Below are 18275 nucleotides of genomic sequence, written 5' to 3'. Positions count from 1 at the left end.
ATATATATAAAGGGTATAAAATTTACCGCTTCATTACTACTTTCATTAACTTACTTTGTTCTACTGTTAAAACTTACTACTACTGCTATTTGATTCTATTGTTACAATTATTGAAAAACTTTATTATTCTACTATTTATTATTTATTGTCTGCTATTTACTATTTATTACCTTCTTATTTACTGTCTATTGTTTACTATTTAGTTCTAATACTAATTTCAAAATTATGGTATAAAATTTACTACTGCTAAATAACTTCTACGGAGCTTTATATATATATATATATATAATAAATTATTTAAACTGACTCATTTAATTAATATAAACAAACTCCAAGTCAAATGTTCACAACTATTCACTTCATTTAAAACCTTAATTTTAAAGAATTCAAGTACCCTTAGTCTTGCCAAGAAAAATATACCTCAATTAAAATATTTTTGATTTTTTTTATAAAAAATTATAACTGTACTTTAATTTAAAACACAATTACGTATGACTTTAATTTTATTATAAGCATTACTATACTTTCATAAAAGTATTCCTTTCAATAAAATATGTTACACAAAGCCCTATTTACGGCCTTGAAAAAAAAATAAAATTCAATACTACTCGAGTGCCAAAAAATTATTTGAAAGTAGTAGAAACAATATTAGTGAGATATAACAATCCTCATAATTTGGAAATAAAAGTAATCTTTTAGTCCATAACCATTTTGATAAAAATAAAATAAAATAAAATTTTAATACCATAAAGAGGTATCTGTTGGCTGATTTTTATGATACAAATGTGGCATTATCAGCACAAGCAAGCCCCATCTTGAACTCAATACCGCCAGAATAAGGACACAAGCTATCAAAAGCAGACAACAGGACGATAAAGAAGGCAGAAACAGAATGTAGAAGTAGGAGCAACAACTTTTCTCAACAAAAGATTCGCACGACACAAAACTGTTTTAAAAAGTGCAGCGATCAAGTAAACGAACAACAAAGCAGAGCCTCTTGAAATGGTTGACGAGTAGGCATTATTGAGATGGAGATCATTCTGATCATGTTCCAGCTTTACGACGGCCAACTCGAGCCACAAAACCAGCTTTGATGGGTGCTACTGACCGCGAAGAACCACACTGCAGTTTTAATAAACATAATCAAGTCAATATGAGTGTATCCCAGAATCAAATGTGAGATAGACTGACAATAAGAAAGGATTGCACTGCATTCCCCGACAATAAACAAAAGTAAAACAGAGTAGCTGTTGCTCATGCTGACCAGAGACGTGATATCATTAGTAACATTCAGATCTTTTAAATCACTTCGAATTTGAATTAACTGTAATTTTCTTTTGAACTTTTTTTCTATCATTGAGCCATCAAGTCTAATCAATTGGACTTGCCTAACTATAAAAGTTAAAGGTCATCTTTTAATGTGTCATTACTCTTTTTAAGTCAAAAATACAAAGGATTTGAACATTCAATAGTAGTAAAATTTATTTAGGATCAAGAGGACAAGACATCAAAACAGCACTCCAGGAATTCTTCTACATTTTAAACATCCACTCTTGGGCCATTTATTAAATGCAGTATGAGTCATCATAGAGACTGACTAAGAGAACAATTTTTAATAAAGCTTTTCAATATCAAACGATGAAACAGACTGGTATGAAACAAAAAATAATCAACATCATATTCAAGGATAACAGGCGCAAAAATTAGAGACATGGAATATAGTGTAGCATCATATTGGTTGACCATTACCGCTACAAAAACAAATAACAAAGATTGAATGCAATTGACAATGTAGAATGTTGGTACTAAATGAAGTGCTCACCTGCTCACATCGAAGAAAGAATAGACGATTTTCCTTGGAGAGAATTGTGTCTGGACTTTTGCAACCATTACATATAACATATTCATCTGCGTGAATTGGAATCATGGTGAAATATAGTAATCCATTCATTCTGTTGAATGATTAAAGTACAAGATTTGTATGAGACTTCCCCCATGTTTTCTGGGTTCTGAGATGTTTTCTTATCTTGGGAACCGATAGGAAAATATGAAGATATAAACTATTTCAATTCACCAAGACAAAACACTAGCATAATTTCAGAAATTTGGTCCTCAAATTTTCTGTCTGGACACATTGCTAGATAACTCATTGTGATTTCTCTAAATATTTACTCAGCATTTCCCTCTAAGGTTGCACAAAATACATAACTGAAACTAGAAGAAAGTGTATTCGCTCAATTAATTTCTGAGGGCATCTGCATTTCATGTACACTAATGCGTCTGCTCTGTCAACATGTGTACACAAATACAAATATAACAATATAAAATAATTGCACCAAAATTCAGTTAAGTTACTGATGTTTGAACAGTTCAAAATTTAGAAGACCAGGTTCAACAAGAAACAGGACCGCTGTTGATGGAATTTGTGTAGTTAACTTACTGATATATCTTCTTAGGATACCCTCAAAATTCTTTGGAGCAAATCTTCCCTTAATCACCAGCCTCTGCTGTCCATCAAGGGAACCACTAGTTCCCATTTCAGCGAGCAAGAAATTCATCACATGCTCTGGTTGCCTGTGCATCCTGTATATAAAATATAAAATCCCTCCTTATGTGTGCAAACACTTTTTACAATTCTTCATATCTAGTATCAGTCCAATAAAATGCTCATTTTTTTCCATTACAACAGAGCTTATATTGATTTAAAACAGTAAACTGTCCTACTTGAAGCAACCATTCTTTAAGGCTACAAAGAAAACCTACCTTCCAAGCTAATTAAAACAATTGGTATTCAGAACAGAACATCATGACCAAACAAGCCAAATTATTATATTTGGACATCATTGGAAATATAGAAATCAAAGTGAATGACCAATTAATCAGAACTGCAAATACTATTAAAGAGCAGCCAATGCACAAAGCTCCCGCCAATGCGGGATCCCAGAAAAGGGTTGAACCACATTAGATCTATTATACGCAGCCTTACAAGAGGCTGTTTATGCGATTCAAACTTGTGACTAGAGATCACATGATAGCAACTTTACTGTTGAGTCAAGACTCCCCTTCAAAAAAAATGAGCAATCATCTCCCTACATTCACCACAATTGTCTATGACTATTTTGCATATAAACAATTCCACTTCACCAACTGAGACATTAAAATATTGCCATGCCACTAGATAAAATAAATGAACACTTCATGCATGACTAGCCAAAAAGGTTAAACAGTTTAGTTGCACGAATTGTCGTAGTGGTTAATGTTCATTATGAAGAAAGCCCATAATCATTGTGCTAAAGCTTGAAAATAATAAGCTTCATATTTGCGAATATGAGTATCCTATGTTCCAACTCTTCTTATTTTATCATGACTCATCAACTGAGGATAGTTACAATAACAATAATAGCAAGAAGGTTAGAGATTATAATAACAAGGTTAAAAAATTTGATTTCAGTACCAATTTCGAACGTATTAGTAGTCTGCAGTGGTTTTGGAATACCCCCATCCATTAAATACTTAATTAACTAAAATATCAGAGAATATAATGCATCATATAATATCAGATTACATAATCATATTAATAGTATCAAATTATTAAAAGTAGTTATGTATCTAATTATATTTAGATTATATAATATCAAGATATGTAATATTAATAATTAATAATGGGAAAAGGCCCCTTTTTAAGAAGCCTACTAAAGGCTCCAACTTTCTGGAAGTCCAGAAGTCCCCATTAAGGCCCATTTTCAATTTTTTCTTCCGCCCTTAACTTTCCTCACCCATTCACTAGATGCCACCCATGACCTAACCATAATCTATCCAGCTATTGAACCTTGCCAGAGTTGAATGCCAACAGTGCCGGAGTCAACAAATGACAGCTAGCCAGATCTTTAAACACAGTGCTCATGGAGAGATTTTAATCCGAGAAGCGAAATAGTACAGCTACCAACATGGCAACTTAGCACAACTCATAAAGTAAAAAACAAATAACAAAGCAAAATAATACAACTACTGACAGGGCAACTTAGCACAACTCATAAAGGGGAGTAAAAAAAATAACAACTCCAAGCAGAATCATCCTTTTATAAAACATGTTCAGTGCCACTGGATGTCTAAATGCTTTGGTTTTCACAGAGAAACAAATGGAACATCATTCATTATAATTGTGTCCTTTATTTCTGGGAGAGTGCAAAACTATATTCTATACCTTCTGAACTCTAAATGTCTAAATGTCCTAACTTTCACCTAGTGACAAAAAAGTAGACATCTTTCTTATCATCCATATCACTTCCAGTCTGTGATGACCTTTGGAAGGCATGGAAACATGATTGGGTAAAGCATAATTCTGTGCCAAAGATAGCATTTCAAAAGACATGGATAGATAGTAGGGGTTAAATGATGTAGCACTTCCTTTTCTTATTGGTCTCAGATGTGAAGGATGGGCTGCAAATCCCTCCTGAACACTGGCACTTAACTTGGCAAAATATGGTTGTGCCTGCCAAGTGTTCAACTGTCTTGCTTTTCACAAAGAAATATAATGAACATCATTGATTATGTTCGTGATACTTCCTCTAAGTTTTGGCACTTGCAGATTGAAGAATCATGTTTTGCTAAAAACCCTATTTAATGGTTTGTAACTCATGTTAACATAAACACTTGTGATAAAGACTTGAAATATTAATTATATGCATGTTGCTTGTATTATATATCATTGATTCTAAATTTGACTAAGACTGATAGTTATGTTTCATGTCTTATGCATTGTATGATCAGCATATATTTTTCTATGTGAAATAGTGACAGAATAAATAAGATTTGTTAATTAATATACTTTTTGTACACGAACAAAGTCTTTTTTGTCGATAAATATTTTTTTAATAATTATTAATAAGACATTATATGCCTCTGCATATTGTCTATTCACTGTCCAATTGGTCCACAGCATGGCACCTGCATTCATTTTTTGAAACCTTACAGATTAGCAAATAGCTATGTTTTTATAATCCAAATGGGGAAAAATAAAACATCAAGTAAATAAAACTTAATAGCCATCTTTAATAAGTGAACCATAATCCAGATTCATACCAACAAGTGAATGAAACAAACTAAATAGAGGATACAAAAGGATTGCAAAGGCTATAAAAGGAAGAGAAAAGTAAATACGTTTTGCAGAGGTCCATAAAATTAACAAACACAGTTTTCTTGGTTCCTTCTCTCAGGACTTGCGGAGGCCTCATCACCGTCCTACGCCTATCTCCAGCAAGATCTGGATTATTCTCCCGTAGTATATTAAATACCCTACCTAGCAACTGGATGATCAACAATAGAACAGCGTTTTAATGGTCGATGAAACAATTTCTGTTGCTGTACAAGATAAGAATTTTAGAAAATAGTATGCAAGATAGACAGTCAGGAAAAGCAATGCACAATATCTTAATGTATTACAAGAACCGGCATAAAAACTGAAGCAGAAAGTCAACACATGCCAGACAATTCGAGACAACATTTATCCCATGAAGAATTCGATTTAGAAGATTCAGCATTCCTGTGTATGTTAATCAATGCTGCATAATGAGCACAATTGGGGCAATGTGTGTCCCGTTATAATAGCTAAGTAGTAAAAGACTTGCCAATAAAAAAAACGTATGCTGAAACCAAAGATATCTGAACAAGGTACACTTACTTTAAAGTTTAAACATTAATAGGCACCGTTTCAAATCCCATGGCCTGGCACAACTTGATATAAAGGAGGGTGTCTCCTCCCAAATGCCTAGATATTTTGAGATGGAATGGATTTTCATAGACTTCAACATGGCATGGGTCTGAATCTTGCATATTAGTAATATTTAAGCAATATTTGCATAATTAATTCATGTTTTGGGTTTAGGAATGAAAACCCAATGGTATCCAATCACACATATGGGAATGGATTTAAATGCATATTATATTATTTTATATGGATAATGATATCAGTTCTTTCAAAATAGCTTAAGCTTTTGGTATAAGTCGTTAACCTATCAAATTTAGTAATAAGTTTGTAGTTATTTGTTAACTTAGGGTGTGCAATTCTGAATTCATGATAACAAGAAAACTCGTCAACTTCAATAAGAGATCTCGACATACGCCAATATGGGATATTGAAGTCTGTGTGCCACAAATTATTTCCATTAGCAATAATGTCATGCTGACTATCTTAGTAAGATAATAGATCTCCAAATTAAAGACTCCATGCAGAAACTTTCTGTTCTAGTCTATCAGTAACTTTTACAAATATTTTTTTTTTACAAATTCATCATCCATCATGCAGTCTGTTAGTGCCTTAGGAGGCTTGCAACTAGTCAAGCTTGTGAAAATCATCATAAACCAAAATTATCAAAACCTACAGCCAAACTGTAGTTTTCATCTTGTAAATAGCATAATCATGCAACTAATATTGTCTAGATAATATGAAATATCTAGATAACTGCTATTCTTATTCTTTTCCAACCAAAAAAATTCAATCTGCAATAAAACTTCGTCATAGGTATTGAATGGCATGGTCATAATGATATGTATTAAGTCAAACAGGATACTATATTTAACCATCTCTTTTTAAGTTCACACCAGCCACTACAGCTGAACAAACCACACCATATACTGATATGAACAAGTCTGGTCAATCATCAAATTAGTTAGGACTTGTACTGTTTCCTCATCAAAGATGGGAAGCAATTATTGACAAGATACTTGATAAATTTCTTACTTCAATATAGCATAACCATATAGGCTAGAAAATAAATATTCATTACCTCAGCTTGAAGCCAAGCAGCCATTGAATATGCCTTCAACGTTTGCATTACATTGTTAGCAGATTTTATGCCATTAAATTATAATTTAGATAAACCATAAAAAAAGAACATTTTGAGAAATTCCATTTAGTACATACCTTGTCCACTAATAACATACCATGGTTTAGTCTTTCAGAAACCAAGAGTCTCGGACAACCAAACACTACTACACTGTTTTATTTACAACATGTCAATCTTAAAAGTTCAACATTCATGTAAGTTCTCTCGGTTCAAGATGTTAGCATCTTAATATATTAAGCACCTTTGATATAAATAAACAATCCTCTAAAAACTACTGTGGAAATGTTGATACAAGATTATAATAAGAGTGCAACATAAAAGAATGACAGAAGCAAGAAAATAAAATAATAAAAAAAATCAAATGATCTGCACTACCACAGAAGGCACAGTCCTTGAACTTAATCTTCAAGGTAAGGTTCATCATACCTCTTCATACTTATAATCACGATCTGTTCCTTCCCATGGGTATTGAACAACTCCTAACACAATACCCTCGCCTAGCTCGTCCTCTCCAATCTGATCACCTAAATAATTGTGGAAGCAATGTGTCTGATTACAAATGAGTGGCGATATAATTGACTGCTTTATCAACTGCTAACAGCTTTGAACTCTTCATATTATCATTTAAATGGAAGCAACATAATCTACGCTGAAGTGTCCTACCATTGGGTTCTTCTCCAGCATCTCCATCATCTTCATTCAAAAAATTTGTTTCAACCTGAAATAACAAAAAGTAATGGCATTATGCAATAGAATCAGCATAGAACTTGGACAAAAGTATGAGAGTCAGGCAACAAAGCATTTACTAACAGGTTTCTTCTTTTTCTTCCTCATTCCCACAAAACTAGGTCCACTTATCTCATCAACTGGAACAGTATACCAGTGTCAGCTAGAAGATGTTTGAACCTTTAAGCTTAATCAATGAAAGTTAAATACTGTACTAAAGTCTAATAAAATAAAGCTACTTTGAATGATCAGAGATGGATCCTAAAAATCATACCTGCTAAGCTTTCAGTTTTCTCAGCTAGCTTTTCTACCTCCTCAGCAGGATCTTGAATAGCTACCTTCTTCTTTTTCTTCTTCTTGGTTGGATCAAAGGGAGCCAACTAAGCAATCAACCAGAAACATATTAAATATAAATATAAATAAAACATTCAAGACAAATGCAATCAATATTAGTCCAGAGAAGCAACAAATCTGAAAATCAAGGACAAAAATGAAAACAAATTATCGTCCTACAAATGTATCCAAACTTGCTAAAGTTGTTCAATGAAATATCTCTTAAAGGTGTTAGATTAATAGGGTTAGTGGTCTAAAGGGTTTAGTCCTGCGTTAATGGCTCTAGATTTAAGATTTTATCATGTCTATATATACCCATTACACCATTAATTCATTAATGATATGTAATGCAATATTCTACTTTTCTCCAAACTCTACATGGTACCAAAGCCCCATCCAGGGTTAGGTTTTCAGAAAAAGTATTCACCCCTCCATCTCTCAATCCTCTCTCTATCCCTGCCTGTCACAAAAAGCCAAAGCAAGTGAGGGGAGATTCAAGTGGAAAGCTCATCCTTTTCTTTAATCTTGAATATGGCCCATGTTGACTTCTCCCACAAGCATGGTTTAAAGTGTCGTGCCAAGACGATTGAAATAGGCGAAACATCTCGTTCCGCTGGGTGACTGACACCGGCACGACCCCGGCACCAGATCCACAACAACTGCAACGTGTTGCGCGACCCTGTGGCAGCAGTGAAGGGATCGCTCGAGCCCGCAACAACAACGGAGGAGTCACATAACCCTTCCGCTGCAGTCGTGGAGGCGTCATGCAACCCTGCAGAGGGGTCGCACGACCACCGCAGTCGTGCCAAAGGAGTCACGCGATCCCGACCATGGTTGAGGGGCTGTGCAACCCCGCGGCAACGCTGAAGTCGCACGAGCTCACGAGTGGTGTTGGATTTATGATTTTTTTAATTAAACTTAGGTTAAATATTTTAATTAACTCATAGCTATGATGGAGATAATATAAAAAGACTTTATTAAATCCTAATAAAATTATCTAATTAATTTTATATTTCATTTATTTTAATTTTAAAATTATAATAAAATTTTTATTTATTTATTTATCTATTTCACATCTTTTCCTTTTTTAAAAGATTATTTTTTATATTGTTTATTTTTAAAATATTTATGTTAAATATTTTATTTTTTAATTAATATATTTTATATTTAAAAAATACCGAAACTATATCGGCACGGCACGATACGGTACCGAAACCGTATTGTTCCGGTCCATGACCGAAACCTCGGCACATGTCGAAATTTTAAACCTTGCCCACAAGTACCTTGATAGTAATCAACTAGCATCCATCAGTGATCCACTATACCCTCCAAAGAGTCGCGCATACTTAGGCATACTTGGGTGGAAATAATCAATGAGAAAAAAAAAGGGCAGTCTGGTGCACAAAGTTTCGGCTATGTGAGGTCCCGGGAAAGGATTCATTGTACGCAGTCTTACCTTACTTTTTTGCAAGAGGCTGTTTCCAAGATTCGAATCCGTGATCTTTTGGTCATAAAGCAACAATTTTACCGTAACGCTAAGGCTCCCCTTCAAATAATCAATGAGAAGCCATCCACAAATGCCCTAAAGCTGCATGTCCATGTGCATCCACAAGCAGAGAAGCCTTGCATCCACCAGTACTTGTCCTCCAACAGTTCCGTGGAACAGAAAACTGTTCTCCCTTTGTTTCCTCATCCGTGAAGCACATTGTAGCCATTGCTTCTCTTGTCACAGGCAGCAGCGTCAAACAATTATCTGCTGCCATTCAGTAGTGCACATAGTAATCAAGCAACAACATTAATCTAAGTAGTTATTTCATGTCCTCCTTCCAACCCCACACTTGAGCACAACCTCTGCCACAGCTTCTCCCACATGTGACTGCAAGCCTTTCTTCAACACGTAACACTAACCAGTAACATTAGCTCTGTGTGTTACATATGTGTCACCTAAAGCTAGTGAAGACATAAACAAACAAAATGTCCTATTCCAATGTTGATAAGTCTAGCATAGGGTCTATCTTTCAACCTATCACTCCTACAAGACACTCGAGCACTTTCTTTTTCCCTCAATCTATTGCGTGCTAATGTAATTGTCGCTTCAAAAAGAATAAACCCGCTAGAAAGATTAGTTCTTGAGGTTATATCTTGATTTGATGCCAGAGACATTATTGGTTGTATCTTGATCTAAGATTGACAATGCATTGGCTGTATGGTCTATTATTTTGTCAAGTCTGACTTCGCCTAAGTGGAGCATCATGCTTCTTATTTCATTGTTGTGCATAATCTATGTTTTATTCGTGAGTGCTTTTTAAATCCATGTAACAAGTTAGACATAGATAATATACATCCTCCAGCTTCAAGGAGGAATGTTAGAGCTTTCAGATTAATAGGGTTATTAGTCTAGTGAGTTTAGTCTCATATTACTAATTCAAAATTTAGGGTTTTATCAAGAGTCTATAAATACCCATAGAGTGGTTATTTATCAATGGCTTGCATCATAATATCCTCTTTCCCCCAAATTTACAGTATCAAACTTCCAACTATCAACCATGAACGCTGAAAGACAAGTAAAACAAGTAGGCCTAGCCGATCACCAAACAGCAGCAACATGACCAGGGAGAAAAAACATCCATTGACACAAAATTTGGCAAATTGCCCGAAATGCACATGAGCAAATGTAAAACCGGCTGACATCAAGTGCATAGAACAAACAAGTACAGGAAAAAAAAAAAAAAAAGGCAAGGAGCAATCTTACCTCTGGAACCTCCTCTTTCATCTCAGTAGGATTCTCGTTAGACATGTTCCTATCTCTGAACTCCTAAGCAAACTGCGCTCAACCAAATAGAGAGCATTAAAGCAGCATATCGAGCAGAATCCACCAAAACCTAGCTCCTTATCAAAAGTAAAATAATAATAATAATAATAATAATAAACAATAGTAGGTGAACTACAAGGAAATACGTGCGAAGAAGAAAGCGCTCTGCGCTCACAAAAGGAACCAGAATTACCGGGTTTCTACGACGAAATCGATCCCTCGAGTTCTATCGATTCCCACGAATTCCGCAGAGAGAGGCTGCAGAATCCCTGTGTTTTGGCGTCGATAGGGCAAAGGGTTTGCTGGGCAGGAACATGAGGATCGGATCAGCTACTTCCTTGTTTATAACAGCTCCACTGAACACAAACGTTACCTTAACGTTGAGCCGATAAAACCGTTACATTCTTTGCCATACAACATTCAACCGAATATAGTTTGCTTCAATTATCCGCGCTTATTTTAGTGTTACCTTAACGTTACCTCAACGTTGTCCCTATATTTTTACTTTAAATTTTACATTTTGTATTAAAAAAAAATCCACATCAGGTACCCTACTCATTCCCTAAATATACATTTTATGAATAGTAATTCTTTAAATTTAGAGAATGGATTTCATTCCCTAAACATTAAAATATTATTTCTCTCTCCTCCCTTAAATAATAAAAAATTTCTCTCTCCTTCCTCTATTAATAAAAAATTTCACTCTCCTCTATCTCTTTCCTCCCTCTAATAATAAAAAATATAAAGGAAAGAGAAAAAATAATAAAAAAATAAACATATGACAAATTATAGGGAAGCTGATGTATCATGCAGTGGGAAATAGATATCTAAATTTAATAAAGTAGTTCTTTTACCCTAAATTTTAGATTTTGGATGAGGATACTGATGTGGATGGTCTTAGTTTGAATGATATTAAATTATAGATTTCTGATTATAATTTTATGAATATGTTTATATTTGATTTTCTTTGATTGAATGAGATATATGATTAATCTATAGTAATTATTAATAAACTGAACAATATACTAAATTTAAGTTGTTTAATGTCTAATTTTATATTGTTTGTTCTTGATGGTATGATTGATAAATTAATTTATTTTCATTAAATTATTAATTTTATTTTTATTTCAAAATGTGAAAGAAAACTCTAAAATTAAAGAAGATTACGGGGAGCACTATGGAGAAGGTTAAGGAGAAATTCGTGGAAAATGATAAGGGTAAGAAAGTAAAAGAAGATGAGGGAAAGAGTAAAAGCAGCAAACCATCTTATTTACATGGTTCAACAACATATTTTAGAGATGTATTGAATGAAGTGTTACTGAATTTGGGTAATAAGTGTTAGGTTTTTCGGACTATAAAAAACACTTTTTTCGTTGCGGAAACCCCGAAACCCCGCCATCGGATCCGTGCGAAGAAATAAAATTTGCGTAAAACTTCGAGTACGAGTTTCTAACCTAGATCTAAACTAGATCTACAAAGGAGAAGAGCTTTACCCTTGATGCGAAGCCCTTCGCTTAACCCCGCTAGTCCAAGGTTCGCCGAATCTCGAGAGTATCAAAGTAGATACTCCTCTATGTGTATCCACACAAGCAAGAGATGGAGAAACCAAACAAAAAGGTGTGCTAGCACCTATGAATGGTTCGACCAAGGTGGAGGAGAGGGAGAGAAGAGAGAGCTTGAGGAAGAAGATGAGAGTTACACAAAAATAAAACTCACACAATGAATTAGTGTGGCCTGCCACATTAAGAGGGAGTTTTATCTCCATGGGATACCAAGAGTCACAACTCTTGGTAACTCCCATGAGGTGGCATCCCACTTAAGCAATCATGATGATGTGGAGCATCATCATTGGCCCACTCTTTGCCAACTCACCAATGAGGTGGCAAATGGTCAAGTCAAACTTGACCCTTCATCTTCCTCTCAAGTCAAGTCAAACTTGACCACTTCTCTCCCATGGTTGATCTAATATAACCATTGGTTCAAGTCAATTTTAATTTAATGAATCTCTATTCATTGAATTAAATTGATTCAATGAGTCTAAGTCCAAATTAGACTCATCTAACACATGAACCAAATTGAGTCCAACTCAATTAGCCTAATTTGGATTACTCTTAATCCAATTTGGTTCATCACATGGACCTAATCCTTTAGGTTCATCAAATGAACCTAATCTCCATCTAATTGCCCTTTTTGTGTGACCCTATAGGTTCTTATAACGTTGACAATGCTCCTAAACCCATTTAGAAGCATAAGTAATGAGCGGTATCTAGCAACACATCATTACTACCCAAGTTATAAGAATGTTGAGATCCAACATCACCTTGTGACTACTAATTGTGACTCTTCACAATATATGACAAGTGTCCTTCTATCCTTGACATCTAGATTGATCAAGATGAGGCATAGACCGTGTCATCCTCTAATTAATCTAAATTTTTAACTCCAAGTAGACTCACTCAATCAAATGAGCTCAACATCTCATATTGACTCATTTGGGCATGCCCATGCACTTAGTGGTCTCACTCTATCAAGAATATCGATGTCACTCCCGTCATATAGGAAGGATAGATCCCATCTACATCACTCACATCCCTCCGCATAATTTGTTACATACCGAGTAATCGCCTTTATACTCCACCCAGTTACGGGTGACGTTTGATGAAGCCAAAGTATGTAACTCCTTATGTAGGGAACCATGGTGCTTCAGGTCCAAGGACTAATAGTTATACTAATAGCCACATGAGAAAGTATATGACACTCATATAACGATCCATGATACTTTCTCATAGCGGGTCATTCAGTATACATTCTCCAATGCATACCCATGTGTCAACTTGATATCTCTATATCCATGACTTGTGAGATCAAGTCATCGAGTTGACCTACATGCTAGTCTCGTTGCATTAACATTGTCCCTGAATGCTAATACTTGACTAGGAATGATTAAGAGTAGTGTTCCCTATATCATCTCACTATCGATTCAACTAACCGATTGATATAGGTAAGAACCTTCTACTCAAGGACGCTATTATACTTAGTTATTTGGCACCAATACAAGTAAGTATAATAACAAAAAACAAATGCCTTTATTTATATATACAAGAATATGATACAACGAGTCCATACAATAATCATCAAATGATTGGCTCTAGGGCTCTAACTAACAATCTCCCACTAGCACTAGTGCCAATCAGTGTAGGCTCTAAGGCCTAATGACCTAGTGTGACTATCATGCTTTCTCTGTGCCAAAGCCTTGGTTAAGGGATCTGCGATGTTAGCCTCAGTGGGTACTCTTCAAATCTTCATATCTTCTCTATCGATGATCTCTCGAATGAGATGGAAGCGTCGTAGTATGTGTTTGGTCCGCTAGTGTGAGCGAGGTTCCTTAGCCTGTGCTATTGCTCTATTGTTGTCACAATAGAGCTCTATGAGATTAGCTATGCTAGGAAGCACCCCAAGCTCAGTAATGAACTTGCGGATCCAAACTATCTCCTTTGCTGCTTCTGATGCAGCAATATACTCGGCCTCTGTTGTAGAATCAACTACTATGTCCTACTTCGAACTCTTCCAGCTCACAACATCACCATTTATGCAAAACATGAACCCTGACTGTGATCGATAATCATCCTGATCAGTTTGGAAGCTAACATCACTGTAACCCTTTACAGCTAGTTGGTCATCGCCTCCATATATCAAGAAATATTCTTTAGTCCTTCTTAAGTACTTAAGAATATTTTTGACTGCTATCCAGTGACTTTCACCTGGATCTGACTAGTATCTGCTTGTCATGCTCAAAGCATATGAGACATCAGGACGAGTACATAGCATGACGTACATGATAGATCCTATGGCTGAAGCATAAGGGATCTGATCCATGCGGTCTCTCTCCTCTCTAAAAGAGGGGCCTTGAGTTTTCGAAAGACTCACACCATGTGACATCGGCAGAAATCCCTTCTTGGAGTTCTACATGGCAAACCGAAGTAATACCTTGTCAATGTATGTACTCTGACTTAGGCCAAGCAATCTCGTAGATCTATCTCTATAGATCTGTATGCCAAGAATGCGGGATGTTTCACCTAAGTTCTTAATTGAGAAACAAGTTCCTAGCCAAGTCTTGACAGACTACAGCAAAGGGATGTCTTTCCCAATGAGTAGTATGTCATCCACATACAATATAAGGAAGACAACTGTGTTCCCTACAACCTTCTTGTAGACACAAGGTTCATCTTCATTCTTGATGAAACCAAACTATTTGATTGCATCATCGAATCGAAGATTCTAGCTCCGAGAAACTTGCTTTAGTCCATAAATGGACCTATGCAGCTTGCATACTCTGCCAGTATGCTGTGGATCTACAAAACCCTCAGGGTGTGTCATGTACACATCCTCGAGCAAGTTTCCATTCAGAAACGCGGTTTTGACATCCATCTGCCAGATCTCATAATCGTGGTACGCTGCAATAGCAAGCATGATCCGAATGGATTTAAACATCGCTACTGGAGAAAAGGTTTCATCATAGTCAATACTATGAATTTGCTTGAAACCTTTAGCTACCAAGCGGCCTTTATAAATAAGTCCATCCATGTCAGTCTTTCTCTTAAAGACCCACTTACACCCAATGAGTTTGACCCCTTCAGGTGGATCAACCAAAGTTCATACTTGGTTAGTTTACATGGATTCTATCTCGGATCTCATAGCCTCTAGCCATTTCTTGGAATCTGGTCTCATCACAGCTTCCTGATAGGAGGTAGGCTCATCCTCAATGAGCACAACGTCATCATGATCAGACAAGAGAAATGAGTATCTCTCAGGCTGACGAGGTACCCTATCAGATCTGCAAAGAGGTAGGTCTACTTGAACTGGTTATTGTTCCTCAACTCCTTGTGGAACAACATCATCCACAACACTTTGTGGTTCCAGTTCAACTTCCATCGAGGCTTCTGTGCTATGGTCCATATCTTGAACTTCTTCAAGATCGAACGTACTCCCACTAGTCTTTCTAGAAACAAAATCCCTTTCTAGAAATGCCCCAGTCTTAGCCACAACTATCTTGTGTTGACTGGGAATGTAGAAGTAATATCCCTTCGTTTCCTTGGGATATCCAATGAAATAGCACTTGTCGAATTTGGGTCCCAGTTTGTCTGAGACTTGATGTCGAACGTAAGCCTCACAATCTCAAATCCTCATAAAAGACACCTGGGCATCTCTCCCAGTCCATATCCTATATGGTGTCTTTATTACAGCCTTGGATGGAACTCGGTTGAGAATGAAGGCTGCTGTGTCTAGAGCATAGTCCCAAAGATACATATGAAGATCTATGTGACTCATCATAGATCGTACAATATCTAATAAGGTACGATTCCTCCTTTCGGATACACCATTCCACTGTGGTGTTCCAGGAGGAGTGAGTTGAGATAGAATCTCACACTCAGCTAGATAGTCACGAAACTCATGGCTAAGGTATTCACCACCTCGATCTAACTTAATACTTTTGCCAAGCTGGTTTTGTACTTCATTCTTGAATTCTTTGAACTTTTCAAAGGATTCTGACTTATGTGTCATCAGGTACACATAACCATATCTACTAAAGTCATCAGTAAATGTAATGAAGTACCTATAACCATCTCTAGCAGTGACATTGAAAGGGCCACATACATCACTATGTATAAAACCTAACAAGTCGGTCGCTCTCTCACTGTGTCCACTAAAGGGAGTCTTGTTCATCTTGCCTAGAAGGCATGACTCGCATGTCTCATATGATTCAAAATCAAATGAGTCCAGCAAACCATCTTTATGGAGCTAGGATAAGCGTTTGTCATTTATATGACCTAAGCGACAGTGCCAGATATAGGTTTGGTTCATGTCATTTGACTTGAACCTCTTGGTACTTATGTTATAGATAGGGTTTTCAAGGTCTAGAATATATAGTCCGTTCATCAGAGGTGCACTACAATAGAACATATCATTTAAATAAACTGAACAACATTTGTTCTTTATTGTAAATGAAAAACCTTTCTTGTCCAAACAAGAAACTAAAATTATGTTTTTAGTTAAAGCAGACACATAACAATTTTCATCTAATTCTAATACAAGCCCAGAAGGCAGAGATAGATGATAAGTTCCTACAGCAACAGCATCAACCCGTGCTACATTGCCTACGCATAGGTCCACCTCGCCCTTCATCAATGCCCTTCTATTTCTCAGCGCCTGCACATTAGTACAAATGTGAGAAGCACATCCGGTATCTAATACCCATGATGAAGAAATAGATAGATTGACTTCTATAACATATATACTTGAAGTGGAAGTCTTACTTCTCTTCTTCTTAAGATCTTCCAGGTAGATTTTACAGTTCCTCTTCCAGTGCCCGGTCTGACCGCAGTGGAAGCAGGTAGCATCCTTGGTGACCCCTCCTTTGGGTTTCAGTGCCTTGCCTTTGCCCTTGGCTTGGGACTTTCCCTTGCCTTTGGGCTTGCCCTTGCCCTTGTGTTTCTGAACCATCAGAATAGAGTTGGGCTTAACCTTCTTAAGGTTGAGCTCAGCAGTTCTTAACATGCTAAGCAGCTCGAGCAGTGGCTTGTCAATTTCGTTTATATCATAATTTAGAACGAATTGACTATAGCTATCCGGCAAGGATTGCAAGATCAGGTCAGTGGCCAGCTCTTGGCCAAGCAGGAATCCCAACCTCTGTAGGTTTTCTATATACCCAGTCATTTTGAGTACATATGGTCCTACGGGAGTCCCATCTTGCATCTTGCACTGAAACAGTGCCTTAGAGATCTCGAATCTCTCGTGCCTCGCTTGTCCTTGATATAATTGACGAAGATGCTCAACCATATCATAAGCGCCCATCAACTCATGTTGCTTCTGAAGCTCAGAGTTCATGGTCGTGAGCGTGAGACAGGACACATCTAATGCGTCATCTTGATGCTTCTTGTAAGCATCACGATCAGCTCGTGTGACAGTGGCAGGAGGTGCCTCGGGAATGGGCTGCTCCAGGACGTACAGTTTTCTTTCTTGAGTGAGAACTATTCTCAGATTTCTGTACCAATCCAGGAAATTAGCTCCGTTGAGCTTGTCCTTCTCAAGGACGGAACGCAGGGAGAAAGAGTTCGTATTTGACGTCATGGTTATCTACAACAGAAAAATGCAGGAAAATAAATATCATATTCCATTTAATCATCTAATTAGGCCTTTAATTAAATGATGCTCCCACTGAATTCTATAATTCATGTGGGACAAGATCCACATCATACTATGCCCTGAGTTAGCTTTGGCTAAATCGCCCAAGAGTTAGTATGATCGGTAGGTAACTAATTACCAATTACATCTCTATGCAACTCTTGTTTATAGGATCAAGATCCGCATTTATATTAAAACTCGAGTTAGCTTTGGCTAATACACCTAAGAGTTAATATAAACGCGATTTTGACCTATCTACCAACCATTGTAAAATGCCTATAGTTAAACTCGATCCAATTGAGTTAATTAGTTACTCAATCTAATTGAGTTGTACTCACCCATGTGTTGATAGGCGGGACCAAGATTGTCCCTCCGCA

The 18275-nt window shown here is 36.4% G+C and overlaps 1 protein-coding gene across 2 annotated transcripts; it reads right to left on the bottom strand.

Moving 5' to 3' along the window:
* Positions 1–717: 717 nt before the first annotated feature.
* Positions 718–11094, bottom strand: LOC122026859 (eukaryotic translation initiation factor 2 subunit beta-like). 2 transcript variants are annotated; one of them, XM_042585576.1, is made up of 10 exons: positions 10910–11094; positions 10657–10793; positions 7846–7951; positions 7656–7711; positions 7509–7563; positions 7272–7369; positions 5161–5306; positions 2441–2583; positions 1823–1908; positions 718–1122 (listed from the first exon to the last, which is right to left on the bottom strand). In XM_042585576.1, the coding sequence occupies exons 2-10, from the start codon at positions 10699–10701 to the stop codon at positions 1045–1047; spliced, it is 813 nt and encodes a 270-aa protein (XP_042441510.1). In that variant the 5' UTR covers positions 10702–10793; positions 10910–11094; the 3' UTR covers positions 718–1044. The 2 variants fall into 2 exon arrangements, with proteins under 2 accessions (XP_042441510.1, XP_042441509.1); XM_042585575.1 differs by having other exon boundaries at positions 10657–10728; positions 10910–11093.
* Positions 11095–18275: the final 7181 nt, after the last annotated feature.

This window comes from Zingiber officinale, chromosome 10A, assembly GCF_018446385.1.
Source record: "Zingiber officinale cultivar Zhangliang chromosome 10A, Zo_v1.1, whole genome shotgun sequence".
In the NCBI taxonomy this organism is placed as follows: domain Eukaryota; kingdom Viridiplantae; phylum Streptophyta; class Magnoliopsida; order Zingiberales; family Zingiberaceae; genus Zingiber; species Zingiber officinale.
The sequence above is the reverse complement of the archived record's forward strand: the minus strand, read 5'-3'. Positions and strand labels throughout refer to the sequence as shown.